General features: G+C 36.8%; 1 protein-coding gene across 1 annotated transcript in view; it reads left to right on the top strand.

Moving 5' to 3' along the window:
* Positions 1–19,399, top strand: part of DNAH5 (dynein axonemal heavy chain 5) — a 202,464-nt gene that overhangs the window by 126,586 nt on the left and 56,479 nt on the right. The window contains 4 exon segments of the mRNA XM_060145962.1: positions 10,295–10,526; positions 11,934–12,048; positions 12,294–12,470; positions 17,833–18,036. Coding sequence (XP_060001945.1) covers positions 10,295–10,526; positions 11,934–12,048; positions 12,294–12,470; positions 17,833–18,036 — 728 coding nt within the window.

The following is a 19,399-nucleotide window of genomic DNA, read 5'->3' as shown; positions in this document are numbered from 1 at the left end:
CAGTAGCTTTCAAACGTTTTGTCTGATTATTGTGTCGTAATAATAATTAAGAGGAGTCTTGTTTTCCAGTAAAACATGACAGGTAGCCCTAACAGATAAAACAGCGAAGAGCAGAGGACAGGAAAGACTCTGAAGCCTCACCCTTTCACGGTGCTGCCAGCTGCTGCTTCTGCATCTGCCTCTCCAGCTATGTGTACCCAGTTGGAGAACGACTGATTAACCGTCTCCTGCCCTTTATAGATGGAGAACTGGGGACAGTGGAGCTGAAGTAATTATCAGAGGTGCAAGAAGCCAATAGCTATAGCCAACGTGTGTATATATACACACACATATATAGTATATATATATATTCTCAGCACACTACTCTTGATAAAATGGTTTTTCTGATCTGTGGCTTTTAAACACAAAATATTTTAATATATTTGAAGTACAAATGTACAGTGTTGTCTCTTATAAGATTTGAGAAAACATCCATGATTTAAAATTTTAAGTCCTGTTAAAATTTGAATACAACTAAGGGTAAAACTTTAAAATTCCTTGAAGTAGGATATAAATGCAGAGCACAAAACCACAGTAGTTAAGAGCTATTTTAAGTTTACTATGAACTGTGATAATTAGTACGCAAGTGGTTTGTAGAATATCATGTAAGGTATTATTATTAATAATAAAAATAATTTCAGGTGACAAACACTGTAATATACTATAATTAGGATGACTTAATTTAAATAACGGAGCCCTTCCTGGCAAGTCTTTATTTCAATTGTCCCTTCTATTGCAAGATAAAAGGTTGTTCCTTTGTTGATTTCTCACAAATCTTCCCCATTGTTTTAAATCTCATTGCATCAACCCAAGGCAAGGTTACATGGAGGGCAAGGAAGCTTTCATTTCTGTGTCAGCAGTTCCTAGCAATTGTCCTGACTTTCATGCATACATCTATTTTTTCGTGTATTCAGAACATAATTATTGAGCTTCATACGCCATTTATGGAGCCAGGCATATTGGAGGGCAAGGCAGACCCATTTCTTTGCCCCAGATCCTCTTCCCTGGCAAGCTCATCCACAGGCTCCTGTGTAATATGCCCCATCAGTTTTTATCTCTGGTCTCGTCTGTCCTCTGGCTTGAAATCTGTGCACTCAACTGCCTGCTTGATACGTTCTTGTAGATGTTTCATAGGCTCCTTAAACTCAAAGTGTCTAAAACTGAACTGGTTCGGCTCTGGTCACTCTCTCCCAGGAAGTCCCACGATCGTCCATGAAACTTGGCAACAGAAAACTCTTTGTCTTTAACACCTTTCTTTTCTTCAACTCTCAAGTCTGCTCTGTCACCAAGTCATGCCAATTTTGCCTCCTAAATATTGGTGGGATCTATCCAACTCTTTCCCTTTCACTGGCATCCTAGGCCAAGCTATCATTGTAACTCACCTGGAAAACTCAAAGAGCTTTCTAATGATCCCTCCTCCTCTTTCACCTGTCTCTCATCCATCTCACGATGCGGACAGAACAGTGAGAAAAACATAAACCCAGTCACGTTGCTTTCTATTTAAAACCTTCCACCGCTCTTAGGAAAAAGCAGTCTCTAGCTTGGCCTTCAAGGCTGGGAGAAGCTGACCCCACCTACCTCCTCAGCCTTACCTGAGGTCACTTTTTCCTCCTGATCTGTTCTCCTGGATTCTTGAATATGGCCTTTTTCTTCCCATGCAGTGCCCTCTTCCTCCCATTCTCCCTGAGCCCTCCTCCCTCTTGTCTGGATACTCCTGACTCAGCTAAATGTCACTTCCTCAGGGAAAACTTCCCCTGTTCCCACCCCCTCCCAACACTCCCAAAGCCAGTTCCACTGTTACGTATTTCACAGCACTCTGTGCTTTTGCTTCCTGGGACTAGCCACAGTTTGCAATTTAAGTACTTAGTTGTATGATTTGATGAATGCTTATCTGTCCTGCTAAACTAAAACTCCATGGGCTCAAGGACTACATATCTTTGTTCACAATTTCAGCAGCTACCAGTATTCAACACCTACAGTGTTCAGCCAATGGATCAGACTGTCAAAATTCATCATCCTTCGATAATATGGCCCTAACTTACTTGCAGTCTTCTCTAATCCAACACGAACCTTCTCTTGGTTTTTTTCAGATATACATCTTTTGTTTGATTTCTGAGCATCCCTTAATCATCTTTATTCTTCTACACATAGTCCCCCTTTATCAAGAATCTTCTCTCTCATCTTTGTTTATCTAAGTTCCAAAGCTTAATCAAGACCCATCAGATCCTTCACTCTTCTTTTGTTCGCTTAGGAATATTTTTTCCCCCTTTTCTTAAACCTCCTATATCTTTAGCACTTAAACTTTATATAATGCACCTAGGCATTTCAATCTTTTCAAACCTTTTGATAACCAGTGAGCTTTTGTGACTATGCCTCCAATCTAGTCTAGTAAATATTTAGAGCCAGTATACTACATGAATATATAGTACTGTGATAGTCACAGTAGTGGATAAAATAATTATAAGACATGAGACATACCTCCTTTCTTTTATAAATATAAAATCTTGTTGGGAAAACCAGCATCTACACTTAATACCAACCTGCCTTATGTTATTTTGAAAGAATACCATCTGTAGGTATTGGAAGCACTTCAATACATTTAGGGATTTAAGTGTTATATATTCTTTTTAGAAAATTAGAAGGAAGCTTTCTAGAAAAACCATTTAAATTGCTTTTATGATCCTGATTCTGAATTAAATTATTATCTCCAGTCACATTAATGAGAAAATATATCATTTTTAGCATATTTTATTTATATTATAATAAATATTTTCTATAAAAGTATTAAATTATTGTGTATTTTTCTAATTTATTTATTTATTCCTTAAGATATACTTTATTTTAATTTTTTTAAACCACTTTATTGAGGTATGGATGACATAAAAAGATCTGTGCATATTTAATATATACAACTTGACAAGTTTGGACATAGGTATATACCTGTGAAACTATAATCTATGCCATAAACATATCCATTATTACCTCTAAAAGATTCCTCCTCACTTGAATGATGAAGACGATAATGATTGTTTTGTGATAAGAACACTTAACATAAGATATACCCTCTTAGCAAAATTTTTTGACTATACAATACAGTATGGGTAACTATGGGCACTATGGCATACAGAAGGTCTGTAGGACCTATTCACATGTATAACTGAAACTTCGTATCTTTTGACTAATACCTCCCCATTTCCTCCTCCTAGCCCTTGGCAACCACCAGTCTACTCTCTGTTTCTATGATTTGATTATTTTAGGTTCCTCATGTGAGTGACATCATGTATTATTTGTTCTTGTTGTCTGACTTATATCACTTAGCATAACGCCCTCCAGGTTCATCCATGTTTTTGCAAATGGCAGAATTTCCTTCTTTTTTTAAGGCTGAATAATATTCCATTGTATGTAAATACTGCATTTTCTTTATCCATTCATCCGTGGATGGACACTTGAGCTGTTTCCATGTCTTGTTTATTGTGAATAATGCTGCAGTGAACATGGGAATGCAGATATCTCTTCAGGATCTTGATTTCAATTTCTTTGGATATATACCCAGAAGTGGGATTGCTGGATCATAGGACAGTTCTATTTTTGACTTTCTGAGAAACCTCTTACTGTTTTTCATAGTGGTTGTACCAATTTACATCTCCACCAGTAGTGTACAAGGGTTCTCATTTCTCTACATCCTGGCCAACACTTGTTACATTTTTTTTTCCTGATAATAGACATCCTAACAGGTATGAGGTGATATCTCATTGTGGTTTTGTTTTTTTAAATTATTTTTATTTTTTATTGAAGTAGAGTTGATTTACAATGGTTTCAGGTACACAACAAAGTGATTTCAGGTACACAACAAAGTGATTGGTTTCAGGTACCAATGGTTTCAGGTACACAACAAAGTGATTCAGTTATATATATATATATATATGTATGTATATATTCTTTTTCAAATTCTTTCCCCATATAGATTATTACAAAATATTGGGTATAGTTCCCTGTGCCATATAGTAGGTCCTTGTTGTTTATCTGTTTTCTATATAGCAGTGTGTATACGTTATTCCCAAATTCCTAATTTTTCCCTCCCCTCCCACCTTTCCCCTTTGGTAACCATAAGTTTGTTTTCTATGTTTATGAGTCTGTTTCTGTTTTGTAAATAAGTTCATTTGTATCTTTTTTTTGTAGATTCCACATATAAGTGATATCATATATTTGTCTTTCTCTGTCTGACTTACTTCACTTAGTATGATAATACCTAGGTCCATTCATGTTGCTGCAAATAGCATTATTTCATTCTTTTTTATGGCTGAGTAGTATTCCATTGTATATATTACCACATCTTCTTTATCCATTCATCTGTCAATGGACATTTAGGTTGCTTCCATATCTTGGTTATTGTAAATATTGCTGCAGTGAACATTGAGGTGTATGTATCTTTTCAAATTATAGTTTTCTCTGGATATGTGCCCAGGAGTGGGATTGCAGAATCATATGGTAGAGCTATTTTTAGTTTTTTAAGGAACCGCCATACTGTTCTCCATAGTGGCTGTACCAATTTACATTTCCACCAACAGTGTAAGAGGGTTTCCTTTTCTCCACACCCTCTCCAGCATTTATTATTTGTAGACTTTATTTTTTTATTTTTATTATTATTTTTTTATATTATTTGTAGACTTTTTGATGATGGCTATTCTGACCGGTGTGAGGTGATACCTCATTGTAGTTTTGATTTGCATTTCTCTAATGATTAGTGATGTTGAGCATCTTTTCATACCTTTGGTCAACTGTATGTCTTCTTTGGAGAAATGTCTATTTAGAGCTTTTGCCCATTTTTCAATTGGGTTGTTTGTTTTTTTGATGTTGAACTGTATGAGCTCTTTATTTTGGAGATTAATCCCTTGTTGGTTGCATCATTTGCAAATATTTTGTCCCATTCTGTAGGCTGTCTTTTCATTTTGTTTATGGTTTCCTTTGCTGTGCAATAGCTTTTAAGTTTAATTATGTCCTATTTTTTTAGTTTATTTTTTATTTCCATTACTCTAGGAGACAGATCCAAAAAGATATTGCTGTGATTTATGTCAAAGAGTATCCTCTGTACTATGTTTTCTTCTAGCAGTTTCTCATTGTGGTTTTGATTTGCATTTCCCTGATGATTAGCGATGTTGAGCATCTTTTCATATACCTGTTGGTATTTATATTCATATATCTTCTTTGGAAAAATATCTGTTTAGTTCCTTTGCTCATTTTAATCAGGTTACGTGTTTTTTGCTATTGAGTTGTAGGAGTTCCATATATATATATATATATATAAATAAAAAATATATAAATATCTATAAAAAATATAAATATCTATAAAATATATTAAAAAATATATTTAACCCTTTATTAGGTTTGCAAATATTGTCTCCCATTGCATAAGTTGCCTGTTCATTTATTGATTGTTCCCTTTGGTGTACATAAGCTTTTTAGTTTGTAATCCCACTCATCTATTTTTGCTTTTGTTGCCTGTGCCTTAGGTGTCACATCCAAAAAATCATTACCAAGACCAATGTTAAGAAGCTTTTCCTCTACATTTTCTTCTAAGACTTTTATGGTTCAGGTCTTACGTTTAAGTGTTTAATCCATTTTGAGTGAGTTGATTTTTGTGTATGATGTAGGATAAGGGTCCAATTTCATTCTCTTGCATATGGATATCCAGTTTTCACCATTTACTGAAGAGGCTATCTTTTCACCATTGTGTATTCTTGGCACCCTTGTTGAAGATCATATGACTGTACATGTGTGGGTTTATTTCTGGGCTCTCTATTCTGTTCCATTGGTCTACATGTCTGTGTTTGTGCTAGTACCATGCTGTTTTAATTTTTGTAGGTTTGTTATATATTTTAAAATCAGGACATGATTCTGATTTGTCCTTGCTCAAAATTGGGAGTCTTCTGTGGTTCCATATGAATTTTAGCATTTTTATTTTCTATTTCTGTATAAAATGCCTTTGGAATTTTGATAAGGATTGTATTAAATCTGTAAATTACTTTGGGTAGTATAGACATTTTAACAATATTAATTCTTCCAACCTGTGAACATATGATGTCTTTCTATATATTTATAACTACTGTAATTTTTTTTTTTTTTGCCGTACGCGGGCCTCTCACTGCTGTGACCTCTCCCGTTGCGGAGCACAGCTTCTGGACACGCAGGCTCAGAGGCCATGGCTCACGGGCCCAGCTGCTCCATGGCATGTGGGATCTTCCCGGACCGGGTCACGAACCCATGTCCCCTACATCAGCAGGCGGACTCCCAACCACTGCGCCACCAGGGAAGCCCTGTAATTTTTTTATTAGTGTTTTATAGTTTTCAGTACAAGTCTTTCACACCATTGGTTGAGTTTATGTCGAAGTATTTTATTTTATTTTTTGATGCTCTTGTAAATGATACTATTTTCTTAATTTTGGGTAGTTTATTCTTATTGTTTAGAGCATTTTTCTAATTTAAAGATACTCAGAAAAAGCCAAGTGTCCTCCTCTTTATCCCACACATACCATAAATACTAGATTTTGTAGTAATTATATTGCTTCTGAAAAAAAGTGAGATTTTTATATGTATGAATTTAAATGGACTGAATCTCTAGATGAAACATTTAAAGAAATATACGCTTTAGTTTATTTCATAAAATTCTTGTCCTTCCCACCATTTAGTAATCTCCGTTTTGGCAAATCTTTGTTTTTATCTTTATATGGAGTTGTTTTGAATTGCTTCTAAGTATCTGTATTATCTTTATTCTGGTGATATTGTATTTCTTAATGAAACACTGTGATTGCAAAGTCACTACTAAATCAATTAAGTTCATTTAGATTTCTCCAAGGTAAAGATAATTAATAATGTTCTACCAGACTCTGTTTTAAATCAGCAGATTATTATTAAAATAGGCCATCCTTATTTGTAACTAAAGTTTCAACAAAATCAATAGCATATATATGGCATATATTTCTTTTGAAAGAAGACCATTTTAGTTATGTAAGGAAACTGGCCCTCTTGAAAATTATTACTTGATTTATACTGTACAAGATTTTGGCCTTAGGAGTTAGTCACCACTGCTTCTGCAACTGCTCACAACTAATGGTGTATCATAAAGAGAAATGAGGCAACAGCACACAATAACCACTCAGAAAGTAATACCAACCACGTAGTTCCCACTGTTTCCCAGAAAAACTAGCATATTTTGTTTATGAAGCACATTAATCAGGAGATATTTTTGAACTTCGGGCTTCAATGAAAAAATGTTTGTTAACAGTCTAAAAACTCTATATAGTTTTGTTGCATTTGAATTTCTAAATCAAGGTGCTGTAGGCATTGGAATTCATCATCTTGGGCTTCGAATTCCAATCCTCCTACCTACAGGCAAACTTCTCTAAGCTTCATTTTCCTTGTGTATAAAATATACATAGTGATATCCATCACTTAAGGATATCCTAAGGATTAATTAATAAAGTTTTGTGGTTTAGGATCTGCCAGGATTAGATATGCTTGCCTTCTGAATGTAGAAATTAAGAATCTGTTTGGCTGTAAGAGAAAACCAGAGCAGCAGTGGCATAAACAAGTAGTTTTTTTTTTTTTTTTCGTTTTCCTGCTACCAAGAAAGGACACAGATGTGCAGCCTAGAACAAAGCCAGTGAGGACCTTACTGCTAGCTTGCTGTCATCCTTAGGGTGTGCCTCTTGTTCTTATAGGCACAAGAGGGCTGCTGCATCTCAAGGCTTTGTGTCTGTTGTTGTCTCATGAAGCTTTGCCTTTTATGTCAGGACAGGATTCTTCCCCAGGGACTTTTGTCTGCATGTCTTTGGCCAGAACTGAGTCACTCCCAGCTACATGAGGGTTTGGAGAATCAAAAGACTTTTAGTTGGGCAGATTGTTACTCTGAGCAAAATCCAGATTCTTTTAGCAACAAAGAGAGGGTATGGCTACTGGATAGGCAACTAATGTGCCCTTCTCACTTTATTACTTCAGTTCTTTTAATCCAAATGAAGTAGGAATTTGAGGGCACCAAAATTCAGGGACTGAGGCCACCGTACTCCCTTCTATCCCACACATCCATCACCTTATTCTACAACAAGTGCAGGGAACAAACAATACCAGGATATAATCTATACCAACCTCAGACATCAGCCTAAAGTTGGGCCCCAAAACTGGCATTGCTGCCTTGATGATTGGATATTGAAGATGACTAAAGGGTTTTCCATGGCCTTTTGTCTGAGTCTCAGCAGGCTTGGGTAACCCTAAGAGGAACTGGTCCTTTTTTTAACCTTTCCTGCATTAGAGATTGTGGGTATATGGAAAAATATACTTAGAATCCATTCCATTTTTTTTTCTTTGACTTTTTGGAGACATAAAAAGACAACTTGCTAAATAAAGAAAAAGTCACCATTATTGATACTCTCTGTTCATGTAAGGATAAAAATCATTACATGGTAAATACAAGAAAGTTTTCAGAAAGTGGGGATGTCCCTGAGAATATCCCATAATGCCAGGTAAAGCACTTGGTATCATGCCTGGCACATAGTAAATATTGCTGCCATTGTGGTTAAAACCTACAAACAATTTGTCATAGGCAAGAATAGTTTATATGTTTCCAATAACCAGACTTAAACTTCCTAGAATTTAAATTGTTCTTTATAGTGGTTGCTTAACTCATATGAAAAAATGACTTCTGAGTGTCTTAATTTATTGCCTTTCATTATCTACAGTAAACTGTATTTGTAACCAAGCTGATAAATTGTCTCTATTATTTACATAGGTGTAAATACTGCCCCACAATTACATCATTAAGAACTTTAATTACTAACAGTGAGAAGATACCATTTTTTAATTTCTCTACTAGCTATCACCTGATAGGTTTGTTCACTCCATTCCTTCTCTTTCCCTCCCTCCTTATTGACCATATTTGTATTTGCAGCTCTTATGCACATTTTTCAATACTTTTAGCACTTTTAAAGGAAATCCGTAGGCCATTTTCTTCTCCGATGAATAAAGATGGTTGTGATAATTTTTAACTGGGTTATGTATAACCCTTGTAAGTTCCTCGGGATGGAGACCAAGTTCCATAGTGGTGGGGGCTTAGCACACACTCTACATATATGTGATGACGGATTAGCTCTGACTTTATGGGCTATTCTTATAATAGAAATGCTGTCTTAGAATTGGTCCCATGTTTGGCACTGTTGGGAAGATAAAGGTCTACAACAGAAGATTTTTACTCATACATTTTTAAAGGATACCATAAATTAGAATTGACAGATGGCCAGTTGCCACATTTAAGAATAAGATGGCCAAGGCATAAAAAAATGTAGTGATGAACATTCCACATGCCAAATGCAATCAGAGCCTGGGGGAATTAAGGTTTTTTAACTCAGGCTCTGAGTTAAAAAAAATAATAAATGGGGTTGTTAAATATGAATACCAGGTGGGCACTGATTTCTGAGTTATTTGTACCACTTTTGTCCTTATGTAAACCATAAAACAGTCTGGCTGCTGACCAGAACCTGCAGCTGTGTAGAAGAAACTTCTTTGTACATGTACCAGAAAACAAAGAATTATGATAGGCTTAAAGTCTGTTAGTTTTGTACATGAAAGGGAAAATAAAATTGTTAATGTCATAGGCCTGGGGCCAAAAATGCTGACATATATCTACCTAGCTGGGGCTATAAAAATGGCATGCATTCCTAAGAATTGTCTTTAGTTTATAAAAATATCCAGTTAACTTGTTTTCTTTTCTTTTTTTTTACTTTTCGGCCACGCTGCATGGCATGTGGGATCTTAGTTCCCTGACCAGGGATCAGACCCGTGCCCCCTGCATTGGAAGCGAAGAGTCTTAACCACTGGACAGCCAGGGAAGTCCCAACTTAAAAAAAAATTTTTTTTTAATTGCAGTATAGTTGATTTACAATGTTGTGTTAGTTTCTGCTGTACAGCAAAGTGAGTCAGTTATACCTATACATATATCCACTTGTTTTTAGATTCTATTCTCATATAGGTCATTACAGAGTATTGAATAGAGTTCTCTGCATTATTCAGTAGGTTCTTATTAATTATCTATTCTATATATAGTAGTGTGTATATGTCAATCCCAATCTCCCAATTTATTCCTTCTGCCTCTTTTCACCCCTGGTAACCGTAAATTTGTTTTCTACATCTGTGACTCAAGCCAGTTAACTTTTAAAATGGTAATTCTCTTTCGTATTTCACATGCTGTTGTCTTTATTCTTTCTAGTGTCTGAACACTTCCTCTCTTCCTATGATATTGACTGCAGTTTGGAAACCAAGAAGGAAGTGGTCCAGTGCATGGGCTCCTTCCAGGATGGGGTAGCTGAGAAGTGTGTTGATTATTTCCAGAGATTCCGACGTTCTACCCATGTGACACCCAAATCATACCTCTCCTTTATTCAGGGCTATAAGTTCATATATGGAGAAAAGCATGTGGAAGTGCAAACTCTGGCCAACAGGTAAGTGTGAGGATCAAATATAAAGTTTTTTTTTTTTTTTCTTTTGCGGTACGTGGGCCTCTCACTGTTGTGGCCCCTCCCATTGCGGAGCACAGGCACCGGATGCGCAGGCTCAGCGGCCATGGCTCACGGGCCCAGCCGCTCCGCGGGACGCGGGATCCTCCCGGACCGGGGCACGAACCCGTGTCCCCTGCATCGGCAGGCGGACTCTCAACCACTGTGCCACCAGGGAAGCCCCAAATACAAAGTTATTTTAAAGCAACAGCTTTTAACTAGGGGCAAATTTGCTCCTAGTGGACATTTTGCAATAACTGGAGACCTTTTTGTTTGTTACAGCTAGGGTGGAGAGGGTGGAGAGGTGCTACTGGCATCAAAAGAGTTAGCGGTCAGGGATGCTGCTAAACATCCTAACAGTGCACGGGACCATCCTCCACTGCAAAGTGTTATTCAGCCCCGAATACCACTGGTGCTGAGACTGAGAAACCTTCCTCTCAAGTTTGTTCAAAGGATTATTCCCTGGTTGCTAGGGGCTTTTTCTTGCCCAATAGGATTAAATGTTGCCAAGTTTTCATGTGGCCTCCCACTTTCTATAATATTGAATGACAATAATAGAAACCATGGACCTGGAAGAAAGCTGAGAATACAGACATCCCCTCCCCGCTCTACTCATCTCTTTCTTCCTGCACATTCTGAGTGTCTGGGATAGAAAAGTCTGCCTGATGCTTATGTTCTCTGCATAGTAAAACCCTATTCACTGAAGCTTGTTCCCAATTTCCCTGCTCTGCCTTGCTCTTTTCTGAACACTTATATCTTCTGCCTGAATATAGCCAAGAATCAGCCCAGGTTGTTACATCAGGGACCTCTGGGTGGGTGATTGGACTGAATGACTCTGAGGCCTCCTGTCTTTAAGATCACATTATTTCAGAGTCAAGCAGGCAGTCGGGCCCTTCCCGAGGCTGTTCTGATGGCTTTAAATTTGTTTCTTTGCTTGATCCCAAATCTTTCTTCTTTTAATTTCATTGGTCTCATTAGAAAAACAGAGGTTATATATTTCCTTTTCTCCATGATAAGACTTCAAGCATTTGAAGTCTATTGTCTTTTAGCTAAAGTTCATTAAGCATGTTTCCTGGATGAGACAGATTCTAGACACTGTCGTTCCTCATGTCACGCAGTGTTCTTAGCAGACTTAACTCTTTTCACACATGGTCTATGAAGAACATACAATTGTCTTTAGTGTGGAATCAAGCCTGGACATTTACTCTCTTTGTCAAGCCCTCTCGGGTTTGCTACTGTATATACATTATTCTTCAAATATCACCATTACTATATATATCAGTAGACCAGCGCTTAGAAAGTGTGGCCGAGAACCACACATTTTACACTCCCCACTTGGATTTTTAATCTCAGAATGAATACTGGATTGGAAAAGCTAAAAGAAGCTTCGGAGTCTGTTGCGGCCCTGAGCAAAGAATTGGAAGTGAAAGAAAAGGAGCTCCAAATGGCCAATGATAAAGCCGACACAGTGAGTAGACATTGACACGTGGACCGTATTCATTTTGAATTCCCAGCTCATAAATGTTAATGATGTATGCTCCTTCACTAAATTATAACCATGGAAGTACAAATTATTTATTTCCATTAGAATACCATACTCTTAATTCTATGCACGAAGAATTGTGTAAGTGGACAAAATCAAGGCAAAACTGTGCATTTCCAGCTGGGTCTTTGGTAATTTTTGATGTACTTTTTTGTTTTATATTAAATTAGGTCTTAAAAGACGTGACAATGAAAGCACAGGCTGCCGAAAAGGTCAAAGTTGAGGTACAGAAGGTGAAGGACAAAGCCCAGGCCATTGTTGACAGCATCTCTAAAGATAAAGCCATTGCTGAGGAAAAGCTGGAAGCAGCAAAGCCAGCGTTAGAAGAAGCAGAAGCAGCCTTGCAGGTATATCTTTGTGATATAACAGATGCCACCTTTTAGGGCCTTGGAGGAAGATTAAGGCAGAAAAGATGAATAACAACAAGGAAATGTTCTACCACTTCAGATGAAAGCTCTTTCTACTGGAATGATTTCAAGTCATATTTTCTGCTTGGAGATGTTATTTGAGTTTTTTAGATACTGCACATGGCACTTCACATCTCATCTTCCTCACTCATGAGTGATGGGCAGTGTCATACAATGGTGATCTGGAGTCCTGGGTTCTCATTTCAACTCTGTAACCAATAAGCTATGTGACATTGGGAAAGTCACGTAAAATTTCTAAAATAACATTTCTTTTTCACTCATTCATTGTGGACGTTGGAGTAGGTTGGTAAGATACAACATTCTCTGAGTGTGTATATGAATTATCCAAATAAAGGACTACCGAGCTAACGTACCACGTTAATGTCAGAGTTCCAACACAGTTACTCAGTGTGATTGTGTGGCAAGAACAGAAATGGTGAAATTAGGAAAGAGGTTGGGTTCAGAGAAAATATGTTGAGTTTAGTGAAATAGGTCACACCTTCAAGGGCTGGTCGAGTTTGGAAGACCCAATTTGAGATGTTTTGGACTCACAATTGCTTTTTCTTTAGTCTTACTCAACTACTGCCTTATGTTATTGATTCCTGGCTTAGAATGTGGCTGAAGAAATGGAACACTGCTGATCTGTCCACTGCTAATTCAAGTTATATAACCTCAATTGAACATGCATCATTACTTGATAATGTAATTATTATTTTTCACCACCTTCTCAGAACACCACCTGAAACACTTCTAAATGCTTTTGATCCAAGTTAAGTCTTTAAGCTTTCTGAGTCAATATACAACATATTGTATAAGAGAATTTCTACTCTTTTGAGACAATGAAGATATTGTCTTCTTTTTTTATCTTTCCAATTTTCATGCTACTGTTTTATGTGATATATCTTTCCTTATTTTTTCTCCATCCCTCCTTGCACTGGCTAAACTGTCCTCCTTAATCCTTGAAGTCCTCCAGGGTCTTTAGTCTCTCAGATTGGTGGGTACCTCATCTCCCCCGCCCCACTTTTAAAAAGCCAATTTATGAAGGTAAGATTGACTTACAAAAAGCTGTACGTATTTAATCCGTATAGCTCACTGAGTTTGGGATGAGTGTATGCCTATGAAACCATCACCATCTTCAAGGCCATAGATATATCCATCAATGCCCAAAGTTTCCTCCAGCTCCCTTTATTATTATTACTATTTTTTTGTGATAAGAACACAGCTTAAGCTCTACCCCCTTAACAAATTTTAAGTATGCAATAAAGTATTGATAACTATGGGCACTATGCTGTGTAGTAGATCTCTAGAATTTATCTCGCATAACGAAAACCATGTACTCATTTTAAAAAAAATTTTTTTACATCTTTATCGGAGTATAATTGCTTTACAATGGTGTGTTATTTTCTGCTATATAACAAAGTGAATCAGTTATACATATACATATGTTCCCATATCTCTTCCCTCTTGCGTCTCCCTCCCTCCCACCCTCCCTATCCCACCCCTCTAGGTCACAAAGCACTGAGCTGATCTCCCTGTGCTATGTGACTGCTTCCTACTAGCTATCTATTTTACATTTGGTAGTGCATATATGTCTATATATACGCTACCACTCTCTCACTTTGTCCCAGCCTACCCTTACCCCTCCCCGTGTCCTCAAGTCCATTCTCTAGTAGGTCTGCATCTTTATTCCCATCTTGCCCCTAGGTTCTTCATGACCATTTCATTTTTTTTTTTTTTTAGATTCCATATATATGTGTTAGCACACAGTATTTGTTTTTCTCTTTCTGACTTACTTCACTCTGTATGACAGACTCTAGGTCCATCCACCTCACTACAAATAACTCAATTTTGTTTCTTTTTACGGCTAATATTCCATTGTATATATGTGCCACATCTTCTTTATCCATTCATCTGTCGATGGACACAGGTTGGTTCCATGTCATGGCTATTGTAAATAGAGATGCAATGAACATTGTGGTACATGACTCTTTTTGAATTATGGTTTTCTCAGGGTATATGCCCAGTAGTGGGATTGCTGGGTTGTATGGTAGAAAACTTTGTACTCTTTGACCATCACCTTCCCATTTGCTTCTTCCTCCAGTCCCTGGCAACCACCCTTCTACTGTCTGCTTCTATGAATCTGTTTTAGATTCCACATATAAATGAGATTGTGCAGTATTTGTCTTTCTTTTTAGCTTATTTCACTTGTCATAATGTCCTCCAGATCCATCCATATTGTTGCAAATGGCAGGATTTCCATTTTTTTTAAAGGCTGAATAACATTTCATTGTATCTAAATACCACATTTTCTTTGTCCATTCATCCGTCAATGGACATTTACGTTGCTTCCATATCTTGGCCATTGTGAATAATACTGCAGTGAACGTGGGGGTGCAGATATCTCTTTAAGATCCTGGACCTCATCCTCCCCCTGCCCCTTTTAAGGTACTCTGGCTTCACCGAGAGTCTCTGATCAACAGAGAGAAGACAATGATTGTGTAACTTCTAAACCTTTATTGAACTCATGATACCTAACAGCATCATAGGAACTGAGCATATGGTATCTCAGTTCTTACACATTTACATTTTCGCAAGATTTAAAAGCTTAGCATTTGTTTTGATATTATAAAATATTTTCCAGTATCCTTCTAATTTAGTAATCTCTACCACTAAAATATTCAACATAATCATCAATGCAGAAATGTGTGGGAACAGGGGTAAGGTGAGGGAATATATAGGAGAGGTTTTCAATAATTTCCTTCATTGGTTCTGTCTGCATTTTATTGCCTCTTTATGAGCTTTTGAAATCTTGAAGTCTGGTACTACTAATTTATACTAATTAAGTTCTGGGTACATCCAAATTCTCTTTTGGCATTAGGCCACGTAAATCTACACAACAAATAAGGTAACAGCAAAGAATGTGTCTCATCCTATCTCAATGCTCACCTGACTTGACACAAATATATATAAATATGTATTTATATATAACAGCCATATTGCTTTGCCTGCAGAAAAAAACAGGAATCTAATCCTTAGCCGAAATAAGTTGCACTTCAGATATACTCCTCTCCCGGACTCTTTTTACCTGGGTACCTAACATAATTGAGCCCAATTCTGTTTGAAAATTCCCCTTTAAAGCTAAAGTGAAAATAAACAAATAGGACCTAATCAAACTTATAAGGTTTTGCACAGCAACGGAAACCATAAACAAAACAAAAAAGACAACCTACGGACTGGGAAAAAATGTTCGCAAATGATGAGACCGACAAGGGCTTAATTTCCAAAATATACAAATGGCTCATATAGCTCAATATCAAAAAAACAAACCACCCAATCAAAAAATGGGCAGAAGATCTAAATAGACATTTCTCCAAAGAAGACGTACAGATGGCCAATAGGCACATGAAAAGATGCTCAATACCACTAATTATTAGAGAAATGCAAATCAAAAGTACAATGAGATACCACCTCACAGGGGTCGGAATGGCCAACATCAAAAAGTCTACAAATAATAAATGCTGGAAGGGTGTGGAGAAAAGGGAACCCTCCTACATTTTTGGTGGGAATGTAAATTGGTGCAGCCACTATGGAGAACAGTATGGAGGTTCCTTAAAAAACTAAAAGTAGAACTACCATATGATCCAGCAATCCTGCTCCTGGGTATATATCCAGAGAAAACTATAATTTGAAAAGATACATGAACCCCAGTTTTCACTGAAGCACTATTTACAATAGCCAAGACATGGAAGCAACCTAAACGTCCATCGACAGAGGAATGGATAAAGAAGATGAGGTATATACATACAATGGAATACTACTCAGCCATAAAAAAGAATGAAATAATGCCATTTGCAGCAACTTGGATGGACCTAGAGATTATCATACTAAGTGAAGTAAGTCAGACAGAGAAAGACAAATACCATATGATATCACTTATATGTGGAATCTAAAATATGGCACAAATGAAATTATCTGTGAAACAGAAACAGACTCACAGACACAGAGAACAGACTTGTGGTTGCCAAGGGGGAGGTGGGGAATGGTTCGATTGGGAGTTTGGGGTTAGCAGATGCAAACTATTACATATATATGTATAACTGAATCACTGTGCTGTACACCTGAAACTAACACAGCATCGTAAATCAACTATACTTCAATAAAGTAAATTTTAAAACAAACAAATAAAAAGCTAAAGTGAAATAAGCATGCCCAGCTCTTTTATATCTACTTTAATTTGATCCTTCTTTCCCTATTGGCAGGTATTATATTTCTCTCCTTTCTTTTATAGCCAAGCATCTCAAATTAAGGTCTATCTGCAATTTCCAGTTCTTTACCACAAATTCCCCTTCACTTCCAGCTGTCTAGAATTCACAAATGCTAGTGTGTTGAAACAAACCTTTTCAAAGTAGATAGTTCCATTTCTAATGACCAAGTTCAGTGGTTTTCTTCTTTTTTGTCCCAATTCTCAGAGAAAAGATCATTAGCTTTGATGTGAAGGGGGTTGTGTACCTTTCTCTGACAGGAGGGATGCCAATACAAATCGGATGGAAGGTTTCTCAAGACCTAGAAGGAATTAATGTACACTATGTCCTAGAAATAGGACAGTGTCATATGCTTATCTTTAATATTTTTCCAATGTTTATTCCATAAAGAGTTTGATAGAACAGTTATCGACTACAACAAGTCTAGGTGACTATTAAGTAATTTTCTGTATAAGAATCTCTGTACTAGAAATGGAACAGAACTTTTCTAAGAGCTTAGTGAAATTCCTATCGTTCAAGTTCCATCATTTAAAGGTTAGTTCCCAGCTAAGAAACCTCTAACTATTCAATCTGGCAGCCCTGAGGCTACAACTAGTGTCAGTCCCTGGTGACAAGTCTTAAGAGAGAGAGGCAGATTCTTGACCTACATAACTAATGAGTAAAAAAAGAGCACTGCAAATTCTGGAGTTTTCCTGGTTTAGAATCCCTGGAATCTACTTAAGTGCTGACGATTCTTTTCCTTTCAGATAAGTTTTTTTCTGAGGCTAAGTTGTTACAATTTTAGAGAAGTCACAGCTCCTTATCTGCTCGCAAACACGCCTCTCACTATATCTCCTTTGGCTGTCACTTTGAATTGTAAAAATGTGAACTTTGGGGGATGTGTGGTTTTTCTTGGGGATTAAATATGCATCTACCTCCCATGACTGCATCAAACTTAAAAATGCTTTCTTTCCTCTGTTGAAGTAGTAGCCTTTAGAGAGAAAAGGTTTGTTTTCACTTATCTTGTCTGAGATTGGGTGATGACCTCCTTTCCTCCCCAGACCATCAAGCCTTCTGACATTGCTACTGTCCGCACGCTGGGCCGACCCCCACATCTCATCATGAGGATCATGGATTGCGTGCTGCTGCTGTTTCAGAGGAAAGTCAGTGCAGTGAAAATTGACCTGGCAAAAGGCTGTACAATTCCTTCCTGGCAGGAATCTTTAAAACTGATGACCACAGGAAACTTTTTACAGAATTTACAGGTTGGTGGTTCAATAATGATGGGCTAGGAGGGGACTCAGACTTCATTAGAGTATCTGGGTCCTTTAATAGAGGACGTTTCTGAAGAGAATCTACCCTGTGGACATATTTTTAACTTACTAATTTTTTTCATCTTTATTAGGGTATAATTGATAAATAACACTTTTATATAATTAAGGTGTATGACTTAATGTTTTGATATATGTTAATACATTGTGAAATGATTTCACCAAAATCCATCCACTAAATCCAATAAATAGCCAATTAAATATCCATCACCTCACATAATTACCGTTTTTTCCTTTTTTTCTTGTGGTGAGAGCATTTAAGATCTACCCTCCTAGCAAATTTCAAGTAAACAATACAGCATTGTTAACGATATTCACATTGCTGTACATTAGGTCCCCAGGACCTTCTCATCTTGCATAAGTGACCCTTGACCCTTGACCAACATCTTCCCCTTTCTTCCTCCCCCCAGCTCCTGGCTACCACCATTCTATTCTCTGCTTCTATGAGTTTGACTATTATAAGTGACACCATGAAGACTTTGTCTCTCTCTGGCTTATAGCACTTCGCATAACGGTCCATCCATGTTGTCACAAATGGCAGAATTTCCTTCTGTTTTAAGCCTGAATAATAGTCAACATACATATTTTCAACTTATATTTACGTATTTTTTCAGAGTAGAATTTCTCTTTCAAATATAAGACATTGTAAGTATTAGAGCTTTTTCTGGCAGATTTTAGGCATATTAAAACATCATCAGCAGCATATTTCAGTAAAAGTTAAAAAAATCATTTTAAGGAACCCAAACATATGTGCATATATTATTTGCATATGAGTACATATATATTTTTATTTCACAAGTCTCAATTGTAATTTTTTGAGTATTAACTTGCATCTTTTAAATTTTATTATGAGGTAACATTTACATATGATAAAATGCACAAATTTAAAGTGTATATTGTAAATCAACTACACTCCAATATAAAATAAAAATTTAATTAAAAAAAGGGTATAGCTTAATGAATATTTACATATGTCTATACCTATTAATGAACACTGAAATCAAGATTTGTATTTCCAGACCCCAGCAATCTCTTTTGTGTCCCAACACAGTCAGTAATCTCCCCTAAGATAAACATTATTCTGACCTTTATCCCAATAATTAGTCTCACCTGTTTTGAAATTTACGTACATGAAATCATATCATATGAACTCTTGTTTTGACCTCTTTCATTCAACACGTCTGTGAGATTCTTTCTTATTGTTGCACAGGACAGTATTTCATTCTTTTTTCATTGCTACACAGCTTTCCAGTAGATGAATATGCAATAGTGTGTGACAAATGTTTAACAACTGGTT

This window comes from Lagenorhynchus albirostris, chromosome 3 (genome assembly GCF_949774975.1).
Source record: "Lagenorhynchus albirostris chromosome 3, mLagAlb1.1, whole genome shotgun sequence".
Classification (NCBI taxonomy): Eukaryota; Metazoa; Chordata; class Mammalia; order Artiodactyla; family Delphinidae; genus Lagenorhynchus; species Lagenorhynchus albirostris.
Note: the sequence above shows the minus strand (reverse complement) of the source record. Positions and strands in the feature narration are given on the sequence as shown.